At 44.7% G+C, this 18,779-nt stretch overlaps 1 protein-coding gene across 3 annotated transcripts in view; it reads left to right on the top strand.

Annotated features, from left to right (window-relative positions):
- The window catches only part of AOAH (acyloxyacyl hydrolase), a 234,654-nt gene that overhangs the window by 206,207 nt on the left and 9,668 nt on the right, over nucleotides 1-18,779 (top strand). For all 3 annotated transcript variants that reach the window (XM_003930743.4, XM_074379815.1, XM_074379816.1), the window contains 4 exons: nucleotides 503-675; nucleotides 8,530-8,588; nucleotides 8,666-8,725; nucleotides 10,327-10,423. In XM_003930743.4, coding sequence (XP_003930792.2) covers nucleotides 503-675; nucleotides 8,530-8,588; nucleotides 8,666-8,725; nucleotides 10,327-10,423 — 389 coding nt within the window. The remainder of the gene's footprint in view (nucleotides 1-502; nucleotides 676-8,529; nucleotides 8,589-8,665; nucleotides 8,726-10,326; nucleotides 10,424-18,779) is intronic.

Here is an 18,779-nt window from a genome sequence, read left to right on the forward strand (position 1 = left end):
TCAGTCAGGCCAGTGAGGTTATGCCACAGGAACACAGGAACAAACAGTCCCTAAAATCTTAGTAGCATAAACAAAAAACGTTTACATCTCTCTCACACTACTTGTCCATCAGAGATCACCATGGGACTCTGTTCTGGAACTCAGATTGTTGAAGCAGCTATCTTAAATGTTGCCTATACCCATTCAAAGAAAAAGAGCATTCTAGAAGGTTTCACATCACCAAATATGACACACGTCACTTCAGCTCACCACTCATTGGTTAAAACTAGTCACATGCTCCACTCAACCACAGAGAAGTCAGGAAGTATAGTCTGACTATGTGCCAGAAAGGTGGAAATCCAGGAATATTTTGCAAATAGCCCCAATGACCACCACATTGTGTGTGTGTGTGTGTGTGTGTGTGTGTGTGTGTGTGTGTGTGATGTATCTTGTATTTGCTTGCAATTTGCATGCATCTATCCCTATAATTAAGCAAGATATTTTCTGTTTATTCCACCAACAGGAAGCGTGACACAGTCCCAGCCATGACCACTCCTGAGAAATTCTACTCCAACGTCATGCAGACTCTGAAGTATCTAAATTCCCACCTGCCCAATGGCAGCCATGTTATTTTTTATGGCTTACCAGATGGAACCTTTCTCTGGGATAATTTGCACAACAGATATCATCCTCTCGGTACCAGTTTGAAGATTCTTTTTCTCTTTAACAATATCAATGTATATATAGTTAAATGTATATATGGCTCAAGCCCATATAGAAATGTGCCTAAAATGCCATCATAGAACATGAGTCAGAGCTGATAAAGGCAAGAGCCCCCAGGTGCAGTATCTAAAGGTCATTATCCAGAGGTGGGCAGAATCAGATCTAAAGCCAGAAAGGGTAGAAGTAATTCATGAAAAATTAAGACACACTGAAACGTAAGCGCTCAAACCAAGAAACTTCTCTAACAGAAGGTGAAATGTAACATGAGCTGAGGAAGTCCAAACAGGAGACAGACCCCTGAGTCAAAGGCATGGATCTCTCTGAACCTCACTGGTGAGTGCCTCCTGGTGGCCTATTAGCATTCTCTAGAGCATGGTCCTCCAGCCTGCTCATTACCTGCTTCTACACTCTCATGGGGTCCTTGGCTCTAAAATGTCCCTGGGACCTTCTAATGGCAACTCAAATATTCCTGATACCATACAAACATTAAAGTGCCAGTAATTCATATTAGGAAGATGTGATCCTTACCCCTGTGAGATAGATGTTTTCATCAACCACAGTAATTTCATTTTACAGATGAAAAAACCAAGGCTCAGAGAGGTCAGGTAGCTTGCCAAACGCCACAGAGCTCACTGAATATGTAAGCTGGTTGTAGCAGGACTCTACCTTCTGTTTTTCAGGGGAGAATGTATTTATTAAGTGCCTACTATGTGCCAGACACTGTTCTAGGCACAGGGTAACCAGGAGCAAACACAATAGTATTAAGTTCCTGCCCACAGAAAGATTATATTTCAGTGGGAGAATGACTCAAAAGTATGTCAGAGGCTGATAAGTGCCCCGGGAAGAAAACTGAGCAAGGAAGAGGAACAGGGAGCTGGCCTCAGTCGTCCCTGATGAGCATCTATAAGAAGAGGCCTGGGTACCCTCCTCTCAGCCCCATATTGACAGCACCTGCACCAAATTATCATAAAGAAAGGGCTATCCCTTCCCTGGTGTTACCTCACTCACCTCCTGAGCCCAACCCACTAAAAAGTGCTGACAGTCCAGGCACCTTCTTAGGAATCTGGTGAGAAATTCAAAGACCTGAAACTCATTCCTTCACGCCCTTCTTATAGTGTGGGGCTGGGGAGCAAGATTTCACATTTCAGGCCATCAAGAGCCTTTTCTTGCAGATACAACTTTGCATGTATCTTTTCAATCTTCCCTTGTCCTCTTCCTGCAGTCCTTGTCTAAGACGACCTCCCTACTTCTCCCTCAGGAAACTCCACCTCTCCTCACCTGGGAAAAAAGTAAGGATCCTTTAGCCAGCTCTCAAAGAGCCCTGATCTCTTAGTTGAAGGGACAATGGTGAACATACACATTCCAGATTCTCCACCAATAAGGATGAAGCTATTTTCCTCTTGAGTTACTGGTGTGTCATAAATACTATTATCCAAGCAAAACACTGTGCAGCCTCACCTAAGTAGACCATAGTTCATGCAGCCTTGACCACGCCCCCTTAGAAATCACGTGCTCACACATGGCACTTCAATCCATTCTGGGCTGCTTTGCACGCATAAATGACAACAACCCGGGCTAAGAATGTCCCTTTGAACTGCAGGATATGAAAATTGCACATCTGCCCTCAACTGATTCTTTCAGATTTCTAAATTTCTCTCCCACACTAAGAAATGCTTAGGAAAGAGAAGCTGAGGGCAGGCAAGTTTCTTCCCAATTCACTCCATCACAATCCTAGCAACTTGACTTTCATTTTTCTGCTTTCAAATCCCATTTTCTTTCCATGAACTCTGGTTACGCCATCACCATAAATTCTTTCCGATATGCCATACAATTCACTTGATTTATGAGACATGTTTGGTTTCATAAATATGACACCAAATGTAAGAATGATTCCATGCAATTTGGAAAGGACTAAGGGAAGGAAAAACGTAAGAATGTAAGAATGAGGCCCAACACGGTGGCTCACACCTATAATCTTAGCACTTTGGGAGGCTGAGGCGGGTGGATCACCTGAGGTCAAGAGTTCGAGACCAGCCTGGCTAACATAGCGAAACCTCGCCTCTACTAAAAATACAAAAATTAGCCAGGTGTGATGGTGCATACCTGTGATCCCAGCTACTTGGGAGACTGAGGCAGGAGAATTGCTTGAGGAGGTGGAGGTTGCAGTGAGCCGAGATTGCACCATTGCACTCCAGCCTGGGCAACAAGAGCAAAAAACAAACAAACAAACAAAAAAAACCTCTGTCCTAAAAAAAAAAAAAAAAAAAAGGAATGTAAGAATGGTATGTGAGAATGACTCTATGCAATTTGGAAAGGACTGAAAAAAGAAAAAAAGATGATTGGGGGGTTAGTCCACTTCTCTGGATTCTCTAGGCCAGTGGTTCTCAACGGGGGGGAAACCCACTCACCCTCACCCCACTTTTATCATATCTGGAGACAGAAGAGGGGTACAACTAGAGTAGGCACGGTGGCTCACACCTGTAATCTCAGCACTTTGGGAGGCCAAGGTGGGTGGATCAGCTGAAGTTAGGAGCTCGAGACCAGCCTGGCTAACATGGTGAAACCCTGTTTCTACTAAAAATACAAAAAAAAAAAAAAAAAACCAGGTGTGGTGGCACACACCTGTAATGGCAGCTACTCTGGAGGCTGAGGCAAGACAATCACTTGAAACCAGGAGGCAGAGGTTGCAGTGAGCTGAGATCACACCACTGCACTCCAGCCTGGGCAACAAGAGTGAAACTCGGTCTCAAAAAAAAAAAAAAAAAAAAAAAATCAAGAAGAAGAGGGGTGCAACTAGCATCTAGCGAGTAGAGGCCAGGGGTTTTGCTAAACATCTATAAGACACAATGCAGCACCCACAACCAAGACTGTCAGTCATGCAGGGTTGAAAGATTGCTCTAGACTTTGCCTTGTCCTCCTCAAGCGGATTCTCTCTGGCTGCTAATCACAACCTAGCATGTCACAGCACAAAATGGGAAGAAGAAAAAGATAGAACAAGCTCATTCTATAGAAACATCAATAGCTTAAAAAAAAAAAAAAAACTCCAATCATGGAGAAAGCTGAAACCATCTAAAATTTGTTTGAAGCTTTTAAGTAATTATTCGTATCCTAAATTATCTCTGCTGCCTGGTTGCCATGGGAAATAAATTAAAAATTTCTCAACAAAGCATCAGGGTCCTTCCTAGAAAGTCTGGGGAAGTAGGTGGGATTTGTCCAGCATCCCCAGGACTCCTTTGGCAGGTCTTATAACTCAGACAACATGACAGACTTCAAAAGAGGCCACATTAGGAAGGTGTGATTTCTTTTTTTTTTGAGATGAAGTCTCATTCTCATCCAGGCTGGAGTACAATGACACAATCATTGCTCACTGAAACCTCTGCTTCCCGGGTTCAAGCAATTCTCCTGCTTCAGCCTCCTGACTAGCTGGGATTACAGGCACCTGCCATGATACCAGGCTAATTTTTGTATTTTTAGTAGAGGCGGGGTTTCACCATGTTGGCCAGGCTGGTCTCAAACTCCTGACCTCAGGTGATCCACCCGCCTTAGCCTCCCAAAGTGCTGGGATTACAGGCATGAGCCACTGCGCCTGGCCAGGAAGGTATGATTCTGAGAATAACCCTGTGAGATAGATGCTTTCATTAACCACAATGATTTCATTTCTTGCTCTCATGCTGTCTCTCTTCTGCTCTTACTCCAAACCCCATCTTTGGCTATCGCACCAGCAGTGAAGCAGGGTTGGTGCTGGACTGGCTTCCAGGCTTGGTTGCTCTGTTTAGGCCATCATAGATCTCATCTTAGTCAGCAGCTGGACACTCAAGTCTGATTTCTGGCCACCATAGTAAGGGTTGTGATAAGGGTGTTGTGCAAAGAAAAAAAAGCAGGAAGAAGGGGGTGAGTTCTATCAATTTGAGCCTAGAAATGTGGTGATAACAGTGTCTAGACTTGACTTTGGCCACTTCTTGAGGATTAGGAAAGAGTTCAGGGAACAGAAGCGTCGGGGGAGCCCGTGGTCAGTGACACAGTCTCTGCTGCCTCCTTTCCCCTCAGGACAGGCAAGAACTCAGCCTGAGCAATGAGCGAAGGCAGGGCTAGATGCCACAGCACCCACTCAGCAGGTCACAGAGGCCCAGAACAAGAGCAGGTGCCTGTGTCACTCCTGCCAGGGAGGAGGGGGTGATGAGCCCCTCCTAGCCTCCCTCCTCCTCAGCTGGGTTTGTGACTCACTGCCCAAACTGTCGCTGGCCACGGAAGCACCCCACAGCCTCTACCAGTCACTAAAATTCCTGGTGAGAGTTTATTGTCCTTACGAAGAATTACCAAACAGTGAGCCTCGCACATTGGGATTCTACTGACGTAGGTATTTTATGAAAAGTCAAGCTTGGCTGGTTACAAGCCCTCTCAGCCATGCTCTGTGAGGAAGGCGATCATTCCAGGAATGTATCTGAGATTCCTATTCTGTGCTTTTGAGTAAAGATGACATAAGATACAGTCTGTGCACTCACATAAGGGAGAAAAGACAACTCTGCTGGGGAACACAGCACACGGACTCTGTGGACCCTGACAGTGAATGTGCCGAGTGCCCATGAGGATAGGCAAGTCACAGGCATTCCAGGGCTGTCACAAGGGTTAGACCCTGGGGAGGAAGCCAGGGACTCCTGGCTGCAAATTCGTCTGCTAGTGGGCCTGCCTTCAAGGGCTTCTGCCAGAAAACAGCAACTTCGTCTTATTCCAATTACTCTTAAACTTGAAACCAAATGTCTTTTTAAAATACTTTGGTGTTTCTATCTGTCTGAATCAATGTGGTTTCAATACATTTCGATTGCATTTCATGGAGGTATGACTGATCTTTGTTGGAACTAAGTTTCTATGGTACCTAAGATTTCAATTATGTTTCCAGAATTAAATAGATACAAGAGACCCTGCTCTAAAGAAATTACGGGAAGACACAAACCGTCACTTAGCCAGCTGGGGAAGAACATGCCTTTGATCTTCAGAGTTTGTGGCAAACACTGGGCCAGCCCACTGGCTCCCCACAACACACACACAGGTACACAGACACACAAAACACACACACACACAGACACAGACACACACCCACACAGACACATACACACAGAGACACAGACACACACACAGATACACACCCACACACACATACAAACACACACACATACCCACAGATACATACTGACACACACACACACACACAGACACAAACACACACAGATACACAAATAGACACAGACACACAGACACAGAAACATACAGACACACACAAAGACACACAGACACACAGACATGCAGACACACAAGAAGATAAACAGATAAACACAGACAGAGCTCCTCGGCCCCTGGAGATTCCTAGCCACTGTGGGACAGTCCTCCTGGCCTGCCCCTGGGCTTTCTTGATTGGCTTTTCTATCCAAGGGACTTTCTGACCAGGGCATCACAGACACAGTCTCTCTGCAGGATCCCCATAGAGGCCGGATCAATAGGCAAAAATTACATTAAAGCAACAAGATAAAAGGCAATGCCTAAAAAGAAAGATTGGGGACCAACTGATGGTACCAATAAAGCAGAAAGCCTAAGAACCATTTCCCTCTTCCCTTCTTTGAAGCCATAAGCCCATCGCAAGCACCCCTAGCCAGTCTTCCACGTGTCCAGCTCGAGTCCCTACCCTCTAACAGGCAGAGACACCAGAGAAGAGGGACACTGACTCATTACAACTTTCCCAGGTCCTTCTAAATACACCTAATGTGCCCTCATCCTGTTCAGCAGACCTAGCTACCCACAGTAAGGACGTTTCCTCTCTCAACAAGGTCCAGTTGGAGGTGGAGCCCGGAGTTGGAGGGGAAGGGAGAGGGACTGGAGGTGTGGAAGGAGGGTACCCCTTAGGGCCTGTGCTGGCCGTCAGCAGTAAGACAGCAGGAGAGGGCCTCAGGCAGGGTGGAACAAGGCTGAGGCAGGCCTTCATTCCCAAAGAGGATCTAGCAATGAAGTTCCCAGTGTCACAGGAGCAGGACAGACTCCAGCCCCTCTGGATATCAAAGCAAGCCGGGCCTGAAGGTGGGGAGGGGAGAGTGCAAGCTCAGGCATGAGGTGCCACCTCCTGTCGGGCTGCAGAGAGATGCTACCTCTCGGGGGGAGGGGCACACCAAGGCCCAGAAGGGTGGCAGGACCCCAGCCAGGCTACCTAAGTTTCACTATGAGGCCCCATTTCCAACATAGAGACAAGATGGTGCCAGGCACCGAGGCAAAAGCATTCAGAGACACTGGGCCCTCATAGAAGGTGGGGAGAGGGAAAGCTGGGGCTCAGTGGCAGCCCCCAGGGGGAAAGAGCCAAGCCAGGAGAGCACGTGGAGGGCCCAGGGTGGGCAGTGGAGAAGGAAGGTGTCAGTCGCTGCAACTGGGACACATTCAGGAAGGACGGAAATGACAAAACACACACACACACACACACACACACACACACACACACACACAAGGAACAAAGCCTCGGTGGGTAGAAGCAGGAGTTTAGGAGAAAAGGGGACCTCAGTGTCGGGCCCATAAAATGAAAGCAAGGACAGGAACCAAGGACTTGCAGGATCCATCTAAAATGCGAAGATAGAGACGTCTGTGCAGAAGACAGACCTGGTGGGTCACTGTGACTTTAGTGGCTGTAATGAGCCTGAGGCTTTCCCATCCTGGGACTCACTCACCCTCACAGAAGGATAATACATTTTTTCTCTATGACAAGAAAATTGAATCTAACTTCCTGTCTAACTGATCAGAGGTATAAGTGAAAAATAAGACTGTGTTCTATCACCTTCAATCTTTCTCTTCGTTCTGAGAGAGATACTATTATCTTCCTTTATGTTTTCAAGAGTATGAGGGGTGTTAATGGATAGTGTCAGTCATTCACCCCTGAGATTGGGGAGACCTGGCTTTTGTGTGTGAGCCACAGCATGAAAGTCGAATTGCTACGGTGGGGTGGATATGCTGTAGGTGGGGTAGGGCAGTGTTGGGAAGAGAGAAGAAGTCACCTCCACAGATTCTGGGACTAGAGCTGATGTTTAGAAAAACTGGATGAACCCTTATCTGGTTAACCTTATCTGATGAACCTTTTATTATGTACCTCTGTAAGTTGCACTAAAAAATAAGAGTAGGGCTATCTACTAATTAGGGCCAAATAAGGTATCCACTGGACACCCTTACTCCAGTGCCACGAAGGGACACATGAGGTACCACCTTCCCCACCCCGTGGGCCACCCAAGCATTTTTTAAGGCTTTTAGCTCACCAAACTGCAGGGAACTATGCAATCAAAGCTTCAGTTACTCAGAAAGTCTTGCCAGGCCCTCAGCATGGGATAATTTGGTCAGGTCTGAGCGTTTCACAGACCTAGAAAAGGGGATTAGGTCAACTGCCACCTCGAATGTTCCCTGTGCCCCACGCAGGGAGCATTTCATACCAGGGACAGGAGAAAGTGCTATTCTTAAAGGGCTTTGTTCAAGGCATCCTTGTTCATATTGAGCTATAGGATACTTGCATTTCTTTTTCCTGAGTCCATATGAGGCCAGCTGCCCCAACCCCATCCTAGCCCATGCTCAGAGCTCTATATGGAATTGAACTCCTCAGGAGTTCAGACCCCAACTCTGGGTCTGAATTTCTAGAGACTCAGAAAGGAGGAAAGCGCAGGCATTCTTGAAGAGCAATGCTGCATGAAAAATCAGGGCAACCCCCTGGAAATATCGACCTTCTACAAGAGACGCAGGGAAGCCCCCAAGTGTCTCTAAATGCTGCTATCGCCGAGCGCAGTCAACCTACCATACCTCTCCGTTTTCCAGGCCAGCTAAATAAAGATGTGACCTATGCACAGCTGTACTCCTTCCTGAACTGCCTCCAGGTGAGCACTCACTGACTTGCTTCAAGCCCACTTGCCCGTCCTGTTCCTCTGTAATCAAAGTGTTTTCCTGCTCTCAGGTCAGCCCCTGCCACGGCTGGATGTCTTCCAACAAGACGTTGAGGACTCTCACTTCAGAGGTACGACTGTCACAGACCTTTTGATACCATCTTTGATCATTCTTTCCCTGTGTTTGCTGCAGAGTTTTCACTGGGGATGGGATCCTAGCAGGGGGATGGCCTCCAAAACCTCCCAGGTGCTTGAGGAGCGGAGAGAACCTGGTGCACCCTGCCTCCCTCTGCCTCACTCTGGATCTGTCTTCTGTATTTCTCAGCCACTGTCTCTCTCATGTGTGCATGTGTATACACACATTCTTCTGCATGCGTGCGCGCACACACACACACACACACAGACACACAAACACACACAAAGTTTTAAAGCTGGTCCTAAGCATAGTCGTAGAGGTGGAGAGAGCTGGTTGCAGTTGGCCCCTATGCATGATGAAAGTTCTCCCGAGGTTAATAAGAACCTTCCTCCCTTCTCTCAGAGAATCCATTGCTCAAAGAACATGGTTTGCACTTCTTTCACAGATGGTGACTAATCTCTTTGTAAAAGACTTATTGAGGCCGGGCATGGTGGCTCACACCTGTAATCCCAGCACTTTGGGAGGCAGAGGTGGGCAGATCACTTGAGATCAGGAGTTCAAGACCAGCCTGACCAACATGATATAACTCTGTCTCTACTAAAAATACAAAAATTGGCCGGGTGTCATAGCAGGCACCTGTAGTCCCAGCTGCTCGGGAGGCTGAGGCATGAGAAGCACTTCAGTCTGGAGGCAGAGGTTGCAGTGAGCCAAGATCACGCCACTGCACTCCAGCCTGAGCAACAGAGGGAAACCTTGTCTCAAAAAAAAAAAAAAAAAGACTCATTGAATATTTTTTACATAAAAAGTATATTTTAATTTTTTAGAACTTGGAGAACACAAAAAAAACATAAAGAACAATTAAAAAATCACCCCAAATTCCACCACCCAAATTTAGTATATGTGCATGTCTTTCCATTACCACTTCCAGAGATCAATATATTTGGCTTCTGCCTACATAGTATGAGAATGTGCATACTCTTTTAGGCTTTCCAGTATCCATAGATGATTTCTGCACATCATGATGTAACCATTCAAAAGTTCATACATGTGAATACATTATGATTTATTTCATCCTTTGGTATTGGACATTTAGATGGTTTCTAAATTTATACTATGAAAAATAGCACTGTGATGAACAGTCGTATATCTAAAGGTGTATGTCTCTGTGTACATCTCTATTTCCTCGAGACAAATTCCTAGAAAAACTACTGGGCCAAAGAGTATGTCCGTGTTTAAGGATTTGATCCATTCTGCCAAATTGCTCTTTAAAAAGGTTAAGCTAATGACATTCTCATTTACCTACCCATGACAACATTCAATATTATGGTTATCTTACCTTTGCCAATTCCAAGGGTGGAAAAACAAATATCACTAATTTACACTGATTCAATTCCTAATGAACGTTAATACTTGTCATATGTTCATTGGCCATTTGCACGTGAATAGAGTTGAATGTGCAGAGCTGAGGTCTGCTGATGGCTTGGAGAAATGAAAGTGGGGTAGGATGTGGAAGATAGATTTCTTTGTTCTGCCTGAATTATCTCACTAAAGTCAAAGTTTAGATTTCATGGAATTCTCCGTTTCCTCTGTCTTCAGAGAGCAGAGCAACTCTCCAACACACTGAAAAAAATTGCGGCCAAAGAGAAATTTACAAACTTCAATCTTTTCTACGTGGAGTTTGCCTTCCATGAAAGTAAGTGGCTTTGTTTGGGTACTGACAGAAGTTGAAAGCAGCAGCTAGTTTAGGGCCTGGGCAACTGGTTTTATACCGGTTTTACACTGGTTTTATAAGCCCACAGGCGGCAGTTTGGGCAGGGTTACTCCTACCTATTCTGATACATTAATAGCTCTCGGTATTGAAAAAAGATAAAATGTGAGACTCTTTCTGAGAAGGTTGGGCTCAGCATTACCTCTGCACTTCACCATCATTTTACAGTCCCTGATGCAATTGAGCCAGTGACTGGTTAGAAAGAGCTTTGGGCTGGCAACCTACAGGTTAATTCACTCACTAACCTGTTCTTGCCCGGTTAAATGCCCTGGTTACCTGTGGACCACAGATGGATGTGACAGAAACGACAGATAGGCTGGCACCTCTCACAGCGGGCCCTGAATTACCCAGGGACTCAGGAGCAATGCAGATTCCCAGGACCCATACATGACCAACCTAATCAGAACCTCTAAGGGAGGGACCAAAGAACTTGCCTGTGGCAAAGTGATCAACCCATGTCCCAGCTTTCTGGAAAGGACATTACCAAGTTTTGTTTTCAGCATTCTGTCCAAACACTGGCGTCACTGCTAAGTGGCCAGACAAAAACAGGCGTGATGACTATAGCTATTGATTTACCTTTTACATCTTGAGTCTGAAAAGTTATTGCTGATTGAATGTAATCCTTCCTGATTCATTTTCATTGCTAAGCAATTTTTATACCAGAGCAAAGCCCCCTGTTGACTGCCAGATGAGATAATGCTAATGAAGAGTTTCACGATATAGGTGAAAGATGGAGGATTCCTCACCCAGAGTTTATCATCTCTGTCCGCTACCCCCAAGGCCGCCATCCCCAGCATCGGGGTTGGAGCAGATGGCCATCATGAATTATCAGATATTACATTCGCTGACAGGTTTTGCCTTGCAGACTCTAGTAGTTCAATTCCAAACATCCTTTCAACAAGACTGATCTCCCTTAACTAGATTTCCTGCCTCGGTGATACACATTTCCCTCATGGGGAGAGACATTTTGATAAATAACCTCTCATTACAATGCAGAGTTAAAGACTCATTAATGAATTCCTGGTGTAAACAAATGCACCATCAAGTGATCTTTGATCATCATCAACCTTGAATATAGATAAAGTTATTAAAAATATAATAATGTCTAACACTCACATGGGGCTTTTTTTTATTTTCCAGAGTGATCTCTAGCTCTGTCATTTATTATCTCTGGGACTACAGGCAATTCTCTCAATATTTCTAAATTCCCTTTCCAGCCCTGGAAATGGGGATACCATATCTTCCTAACAAATCTTTGTGATGATTCTATGAAATAGTGTGCCATCCTCCTAAATGTTATGCCTGGTACACAGAAAAGGTACCATTTTCTTACTCAATGTATGCTTCTGGATAAGCAAAATCAACTCTGCCCAGGAGCTGGTTATAAACACAGAATTCCAGGCCCCCCTCCAGACCTACCTAATCAGAATCTGCATTCAAACACAATCCACAGGTCATTTCTATGCCCATTAAAGTTTAATAAATGGTTTGTGAGGCTGAAGTGGGAGGATCACTCAAATCTAAGAGTTCAAGACCAGCCTGGGCAACATTGCAAGACATCTCTCTATGGCCGAGCGTGGTGGCTCATGCCTGTAATCTCAGCACTTTGGGAGGCTGAGGCAGGCAGATCACAAGGTCAGGAGTTGGAGACCAACCTGGCCAACATGGTGAAACCCTGTCTCTACTAAAAATATAAAAATTAGCCTGGTGTGGTGGCACATTCCTGTAATCCCAGCTACTCAAGAGGCTGAGGCAGGAGAATAGCTTGAACCTGGGAGGCGGAGGTTGCAGTGAGCTGAGATTGCACCATTGCACTCCAGCCTGGGCAACAAGAGTGAAACTCCATCAAAAAGAAAAAAAAAACCCATCTCTACAATTTTTTCTTTAAATTAGCTAGCCATGGTGGTGCATGCTTGTAGTTCCAGCTACTCTCGAGGCTGAGGTGAGTGGGGGATCACTTGAGCCTGGGAGGTTGAGGCTGCAGAGAGCTGTGATTACATCACTGAACTCCAGCCTGGCTGACTGAGACCTCATCTCTATAAAAATAAAAACAAATTTTAATAAACAGAGTTCTATAATGCTTTAAGACTAAGAGCTGCGTCAGTCATCAGATTTGTAAGTCCTGCTATGTGCCAGGAGCTATGAAGGTGCCGGGAACATAACTGTCAACAAAACAGAAGAGTCCTTATCTCCATGAGGGATACAGAGAGAAGAGCCTTATTCTTGACTGGCCAGAATTCCACTGGTGAACTGACATGCTTGGAGGCAGGGCCTCATCAGCCCTTTCTTGTCCTTACAGCAATAACCAATGCAGTGAAAATGCAAAAAGTTGAGTTAAGCCGAACCGAACAGTCTACATCAACATGGCAGGAAGCTATTAGCCATTTCTCCGTGCTTAGTGATTCCCATCAACAGTTCAAGGAATTTCCTCTTTTGTTATCTCCTGCCATTTGTTTAAGAGAAATGTGAAGGTCCAGTTTTGGTGCAGGACCTCCTTCGCCTTCTCCTCATGAAGTTAGGCATGTGGGCACCCCACTAACAAAGGCATGTGGGCACCGTGGGAGCACTGTGGGACCTGCCTCCATGAACATCTGATACAGCACCTGCATTTGATGCCTCGGTGCTACCATGTCCACACCCGAAAGCGCTAGCATTTCTATCTGGTTTTCAGTAACTGTAGTAATGTCTCAACTTAAGCTCAGAGTTAGGTACTGCAAAACACATTTTTACCTTGAAATTTTAGCATTTCCAAAGCAGGTGGAGGGATAATCCCATCCCAGACCCATCTCCGTGTGTCACCTCCCATGCCTGGGAAGCTCACCTTCCCTGAAACCCACCTCATGTAGGTACGATGAGTGGTTATAGAAAGAGCACAGAACTTACAACTGTGTTCCAGTTCAGACACAGAGGAGCTGGGTAACCTCAAGTGAATTAAATAACCACCCAACCTTTGTTTCCTTGTATGTAGGATAGAAATAACTAACCCAGGTAAGGATTAACTGAAACGAAACGTGTAAAGTTGTAAGGGCTCATGAACTGTTAGCAGCCATCCCCCACTGCCACCATCATCAGTGTGTGTGACGCAGCCCCTTCACTTCTGAGGTCCAGCCCAATCCCCCAGCTCCATTCATGCCTGTGAAGTACTCTGAGTTCCTTTGAGGAAGGTATGGTAGAAATGTATCTCATTACCAAGAAGAAAAGTAATCTTCTATCAGAAATTAAAACCCTACAGAGTTGCTTATTAAGGCTGCAGTCCTAAGAGTCCCATGAAAATCTCTTCTCTCATTTTGGTACTTTCTATGAGCTGACTATTGCGGCAAAAATATTCTCATTTTTCATGATACTAAAATTCACAATTTCACATCCTTGTGACAGAGCAAATTGCATTTAAGGGTCCCTGTCACTTGAGGGTAGACACGAGACCTATTCATTTTCTGCCCTGACAGCCTCAGTCCAGCACTGAAAGATGATTGCTCATCTCCAAAGACTATTTTATCTCTTGCTGACTCATTCTCCAACTGGTTTTGAACTAAACAGAGGCAGCAACTTTTCCTCCCTTCAGGAAGTGCCAGCTTGAGCAGGTGATGTTCTTTCTCTTTGTCTGCACACACATCCCCAACAGAGGAAAGAAAATGCCACTTGGCTGACAAAGCCATTTTTACACCGACAGTTTAAATATACCTCCAGCTACCCTCAGCACCCCAGACAGCTCAATTGGAGGAAACCTGGCTTTCGGTTCCCGCCACCATGAATACATCTGTAAAATCAGCCAATGACTTTATGGTGCTGACCAGAATGCAGCCTTTTCTTTAAAATATCTGCTATGTTTCTGTTCACCCAAGAGCTACCCAGTGTTTTATGAGTCTTCCTCCACTCTTTCTATCGCATCTTTGAAAAGCTGGTCATGAGCAGATTCTTTGACTTTACAAATAAAGAAAATACATTAAAGAGAAGAAAACAAAACAAAATACATTATGCTCCAAATCTCCACAGATCATCCATGATCATTCAAGAAACTTAATCCAGATCTTCTGAAGACCAAATAGGAATTCACTAGTCTATTTTAAGTTATGGTCTGAAGTAGAAAGCAGTTTCTTTGACTTTACAAATAAAGAAAATACGTTAAAGAAGAAGAAAACAAAACAAAATACAGTATGTTCCAAATCTCCACAGATCATCCATGGTCATTCAAGAAACTTAATCCAGATCTTCTGAAGAACAAATAGGAACTCATTGCTCTGTTTTAAGTTATAGTCCTAAGTAGAAAGGAAACTGACCAACTTACTATGTTATCTTTGATTGGACCTCCCACTCTAAAATCAATTAAGGAAAAAGTAAAGACCAGTGTCTGGTATTGCATTTCTCCCAAGAAAGCAGAATTTCATCCTGAAATAAACAAACAAAGGATCTTTCCTTTGACATTGGTCGTGATACAGATAAAATTCTAAACACTTGCCTGTGAGTTACTGAGGCTCCCATAAGTTTTACTGTCCTGATGGCTACATATATGTGATGACCCACAGCCCTCACAGACATAGTAATCCTTGGGGGAAAAACTGATGTTTGCCTCTGTAAATAGACAGATTGTAGCCTTAGTAAACTTGGAGAATTTTCTTCTACACCTATTGTATTATTTTATATAGGAAGCAAGTTCTCCCAAAGGCTGGACTCCCTTGTGCTTGTCACCTAATGTAGAGAAGGGATGGGGGCTGGGAGACAGGAATAATTTCTTAGCAGGGAGGAATGTGTTGTCATCGACATCATTTAGAATTGCTGGACTATGGCGATGATAAAAGGTGGACCTCTCCCACTGCCCCCAACCCTAGGATATGCTCCTGTTCCCCTGCAAATCTTGGCAAGTAAATATCCCTTCTCTTTCTTTGTGTTTTTGTTCCTGATTTCCTTCCATAATACCCACAATTATGGAATTGCTGAAGTCTCCAAGGAAAGGAAAAGGGAATGGCCATCTCTTCTCATTTTGAAAATACAGTATAGGTTGAATATCCTTATCCTAAACGCTTGGGGCCAGAAATGTTTCAGGTTTTGGATTTGGGGGGATGTTTTCAAATTTTGGAATATATGCATTACATATACTTACCAGTTGAGCATCCTGTGTACAAAATCCAAAATTTTCCAGAGGGCATTTCCTTTGAGCATTATGTTGATACTCAAAAAGTTTTTAATTTTAGAGCATTTTGGATTTTGGCTTTTTGGATGTGAGATGCTCAACCTGCGTCACTATCTCTGATAACTGAATTAATTATCTTGTTCCAGGAAGACATCTATCAACACATCTCTTTCTTTCTCTAAGGGCCATAGTTTTTAGTTTGGTAATTAGTAACACACATAAAATGCGAATCAAAATGAAAATAGCCTAAAATTACTTTAAGCCTAGATGCCAAAATTGAATCACAGTCTAAGAAACTCATGTATAAGCAAATCTCACCTTGGAAATATCAGGTTCCCAGTAAACATTCTTCTCAAGGAACACAATCTTGTTTAAACTGCCTCCTTAACAGGTTCAAATTTGCTTTCTACTTTAGATTTTCCACAGCTCTGGATCGCCATAACCCTTTTCTAGACGTTTTCTTACCCATCGCAGGCATGGGTTTGATTCAACATGTCATTCAACTCTCTTTACAAACATGGAAAGTCAAAAAGTATTGAAGAGGCTTCCTACCCCTGCTGCATCAGGTGACACCAGGGTACTCCAGGTCAGGTCCATGGCTTGCTGTGTGTCTGCTTATTACAAGAGGACTGTGCCTTATGTCTTATTCATCCAATTCTTCCTGACTTTTCAGCAGGCTCTGTCCTCATCTTGATTAGGCTCGATTCCCATTGACCTGCTCTTACTAGCATGCCTGGGAATTTTTTAATATCTTTCTCATCTCAGAATGGTATAATAAAATACCATAAACTGGGTGGCTTATAAACAACAAAAATTTATTTCTCACAGTTCTGGAGGCTGAAAGTTTAAAATCAGGATGCCAGCATGGTCAGGTTCTGGTGAGGGCCCCCTTCTGTGTGCTGACTGCTGACTTCTTGTTGTATCCTCATATGGTTAAACAAATAAACAAATAAATAAAAAGAGAGAGAGAGCCCTCTGGGTTTTTTTGTTTTTGACGGAGTCTTGCACTGTCAACTGGGCTGGAGTGCAGTGGCGTTATCTTGGCTCACTGCAACCTCTGCCTCCCAGGTTCAAGAGATTCTCCTGCCTCAGCCTCCTGAGCAACTGGGATTACTGGCACCTGCCACCATGCCTGGCTAATTTTTTTCTTTTCTTTTTTTTTTTTTTCTTAGTAGAGACAGGGTTTTACTATGTTGGCCAAGCTGGTCTTGAACACCTGACCTCGTGATCCACCCGCATCAGCCTCCCAAAGTTCTGGGATTACAAGCATGAGCCGCTATGCCCAGCTGGGGTCCATTCTATAAGGGCATGAATCCCTTGATGGGGGCTCCATCCTCATGTCATAACTACCTCCCAAAGGCCCCCACCTCCTAATGCCATCACACTGTGGATTAGGATTTCAACATGGGAATTTGGAAAGGACGCAACCATTCAGTCCCGGCAATACCCTGTTGGGATTTTCTTTCATTCTTTCATTCTTTCTTTTTTTTCTTCTGTTAGTATCTGTACAACATAATGTGAAACCCAACTAGAAATAAAGGGAAAAGGGACAAAATGTTTATCAAGAACTGCAGTGAAGCAAAAAGGGCACAAGTAGCATGGAGATGATGTCACCTCTGAAGTCATGGAGGGGACTGGGAGGCTGACATCTCACCTGGCCTGGGCTTTTCTGCATCGTTGCCGATTTTTGTTTGAGAGACTCCTGTGGGACTACGAGGAGAGATGAGACAAAGATTATAAAAGGACAAAGAAAACTAAGAGGGCTCAGTGGTGATGACCCTGGCTCTGCGTTTAAAGAAATATTTCCAGATGCCTAGTTCTCCATTAAGGACAATTTGTTGGATGTTCAGATTGGCGGTAGCTTGGACAGAGAATCAGCATAGAGTTAGAAAATAGAAAAGCAGGACCCAAAAGGGAGAAATTGGCCCATTCTCCTGGATAACAGGGAGAACAAAGAGCCCAAAAGAAGCATCGGGGAATGGCAGGGGATGGGCTAGACAGCATCCCTGACTCAGCAAAGCTAGCATTGCAGCCAGGAGGGCAGTCTGAAACACACAGGAGCTTCAGAGGGTCAAGTCCAGAGGGAAAGATGAGGCAGCTAGAACTGAACCTCAAGCAGAAGGTTGGATTTTAGGTCATACCTAAAAAAATAGGCAAAGCAGTCCAGGCAAACTGAAGACTGAGCCAGGCAAGCTTCTCCAAAACTGTGCCTTTGCAAGACATTATGGCCAAGGGCAAGAAAGACATTGTTGAAAGGTGCATGCTGGCTTGGCAGAACAAATAAACTTTCACGAGAGTGAGTGCTGTTTAAGCATCAGTGCAGATCTGCCTACCGTTTCTTTAGAGAGAAGTGTTATTTACCAACACGCTGCTACTTCTCCCTTGAGACTCTGTGTGGCAAACAGCATGTGACACAGTGGACAGTGTCCTCAGTTTGAGTTTTTAAGAAATGCAAAGGCAACGTAGCAATAGCTGCTTCTTCTAATAGCCTCTAGTAAAAGCCAGAAGCATAATATGAAACCGTGGCTCAGAGGCAGTCATTCTACCAGAGAGTCAGCTAGCAGGGACCCCAATTCAGTGTGTAGGACTCCAAACCATTAGCATGAATTTTTTTTTCCTGGGCTTTGAGAAGGGCAGTGTTTTCCTCAGCACCCCCACCCTGCCCACCCCCGGGGAACTGGGATTGGGTAGTAAGTGGGGATGGCATCCTGGGACATTAGGACTAATTGCAAAAGCAGCCTTGTATTGACTCAGCCCGGGGAAGCCCAGCCCCTCTTGCCCAATCAAAGCCCCTGCCCAATCAAATCTCCATCCTTCCTTTGGGATAAGAAAGGGAGATTCAGAGGGCACAGACCTCTGTTCTTGAGTTTTCTGGGGAATGAAGAGTAAAGAAGAGGAGGAATCTTAGCTGTGCCTACCCCCCTCGCTGGACGCTGGGGAATTGAGGGCATAACTTTGCTCTCTGGAGGCTCCCTGGGGGTCTGAAGTTTCCTTGAGGAGTTCTTACTGACTGTATGATGGAATGACGTCGAGTTAATTGTGCTGTTGCCCTGCAGCAACTGACATTCTTGGTCTCTCAGCCCTGTTGAAGGACAGTTTTATTGCTTTTGATCACTTTGGGTCTCATAATATTTTCTCCCCAGCCATATTCCC

This window comes from Saimiri boliviensis, chromosome 10 (assembly GCF_048565385.1).
Source record: "Saimiri boliviensis isolate mSaiBol1 chromosome 10, mSaiBol1.pri, whole genome shotgun sequence".
NCBI lineage: Eukaryota > Metazoa > Chordata > Mammalia > Primates > Cebidae > Saimiri > Saimiri boliviensis.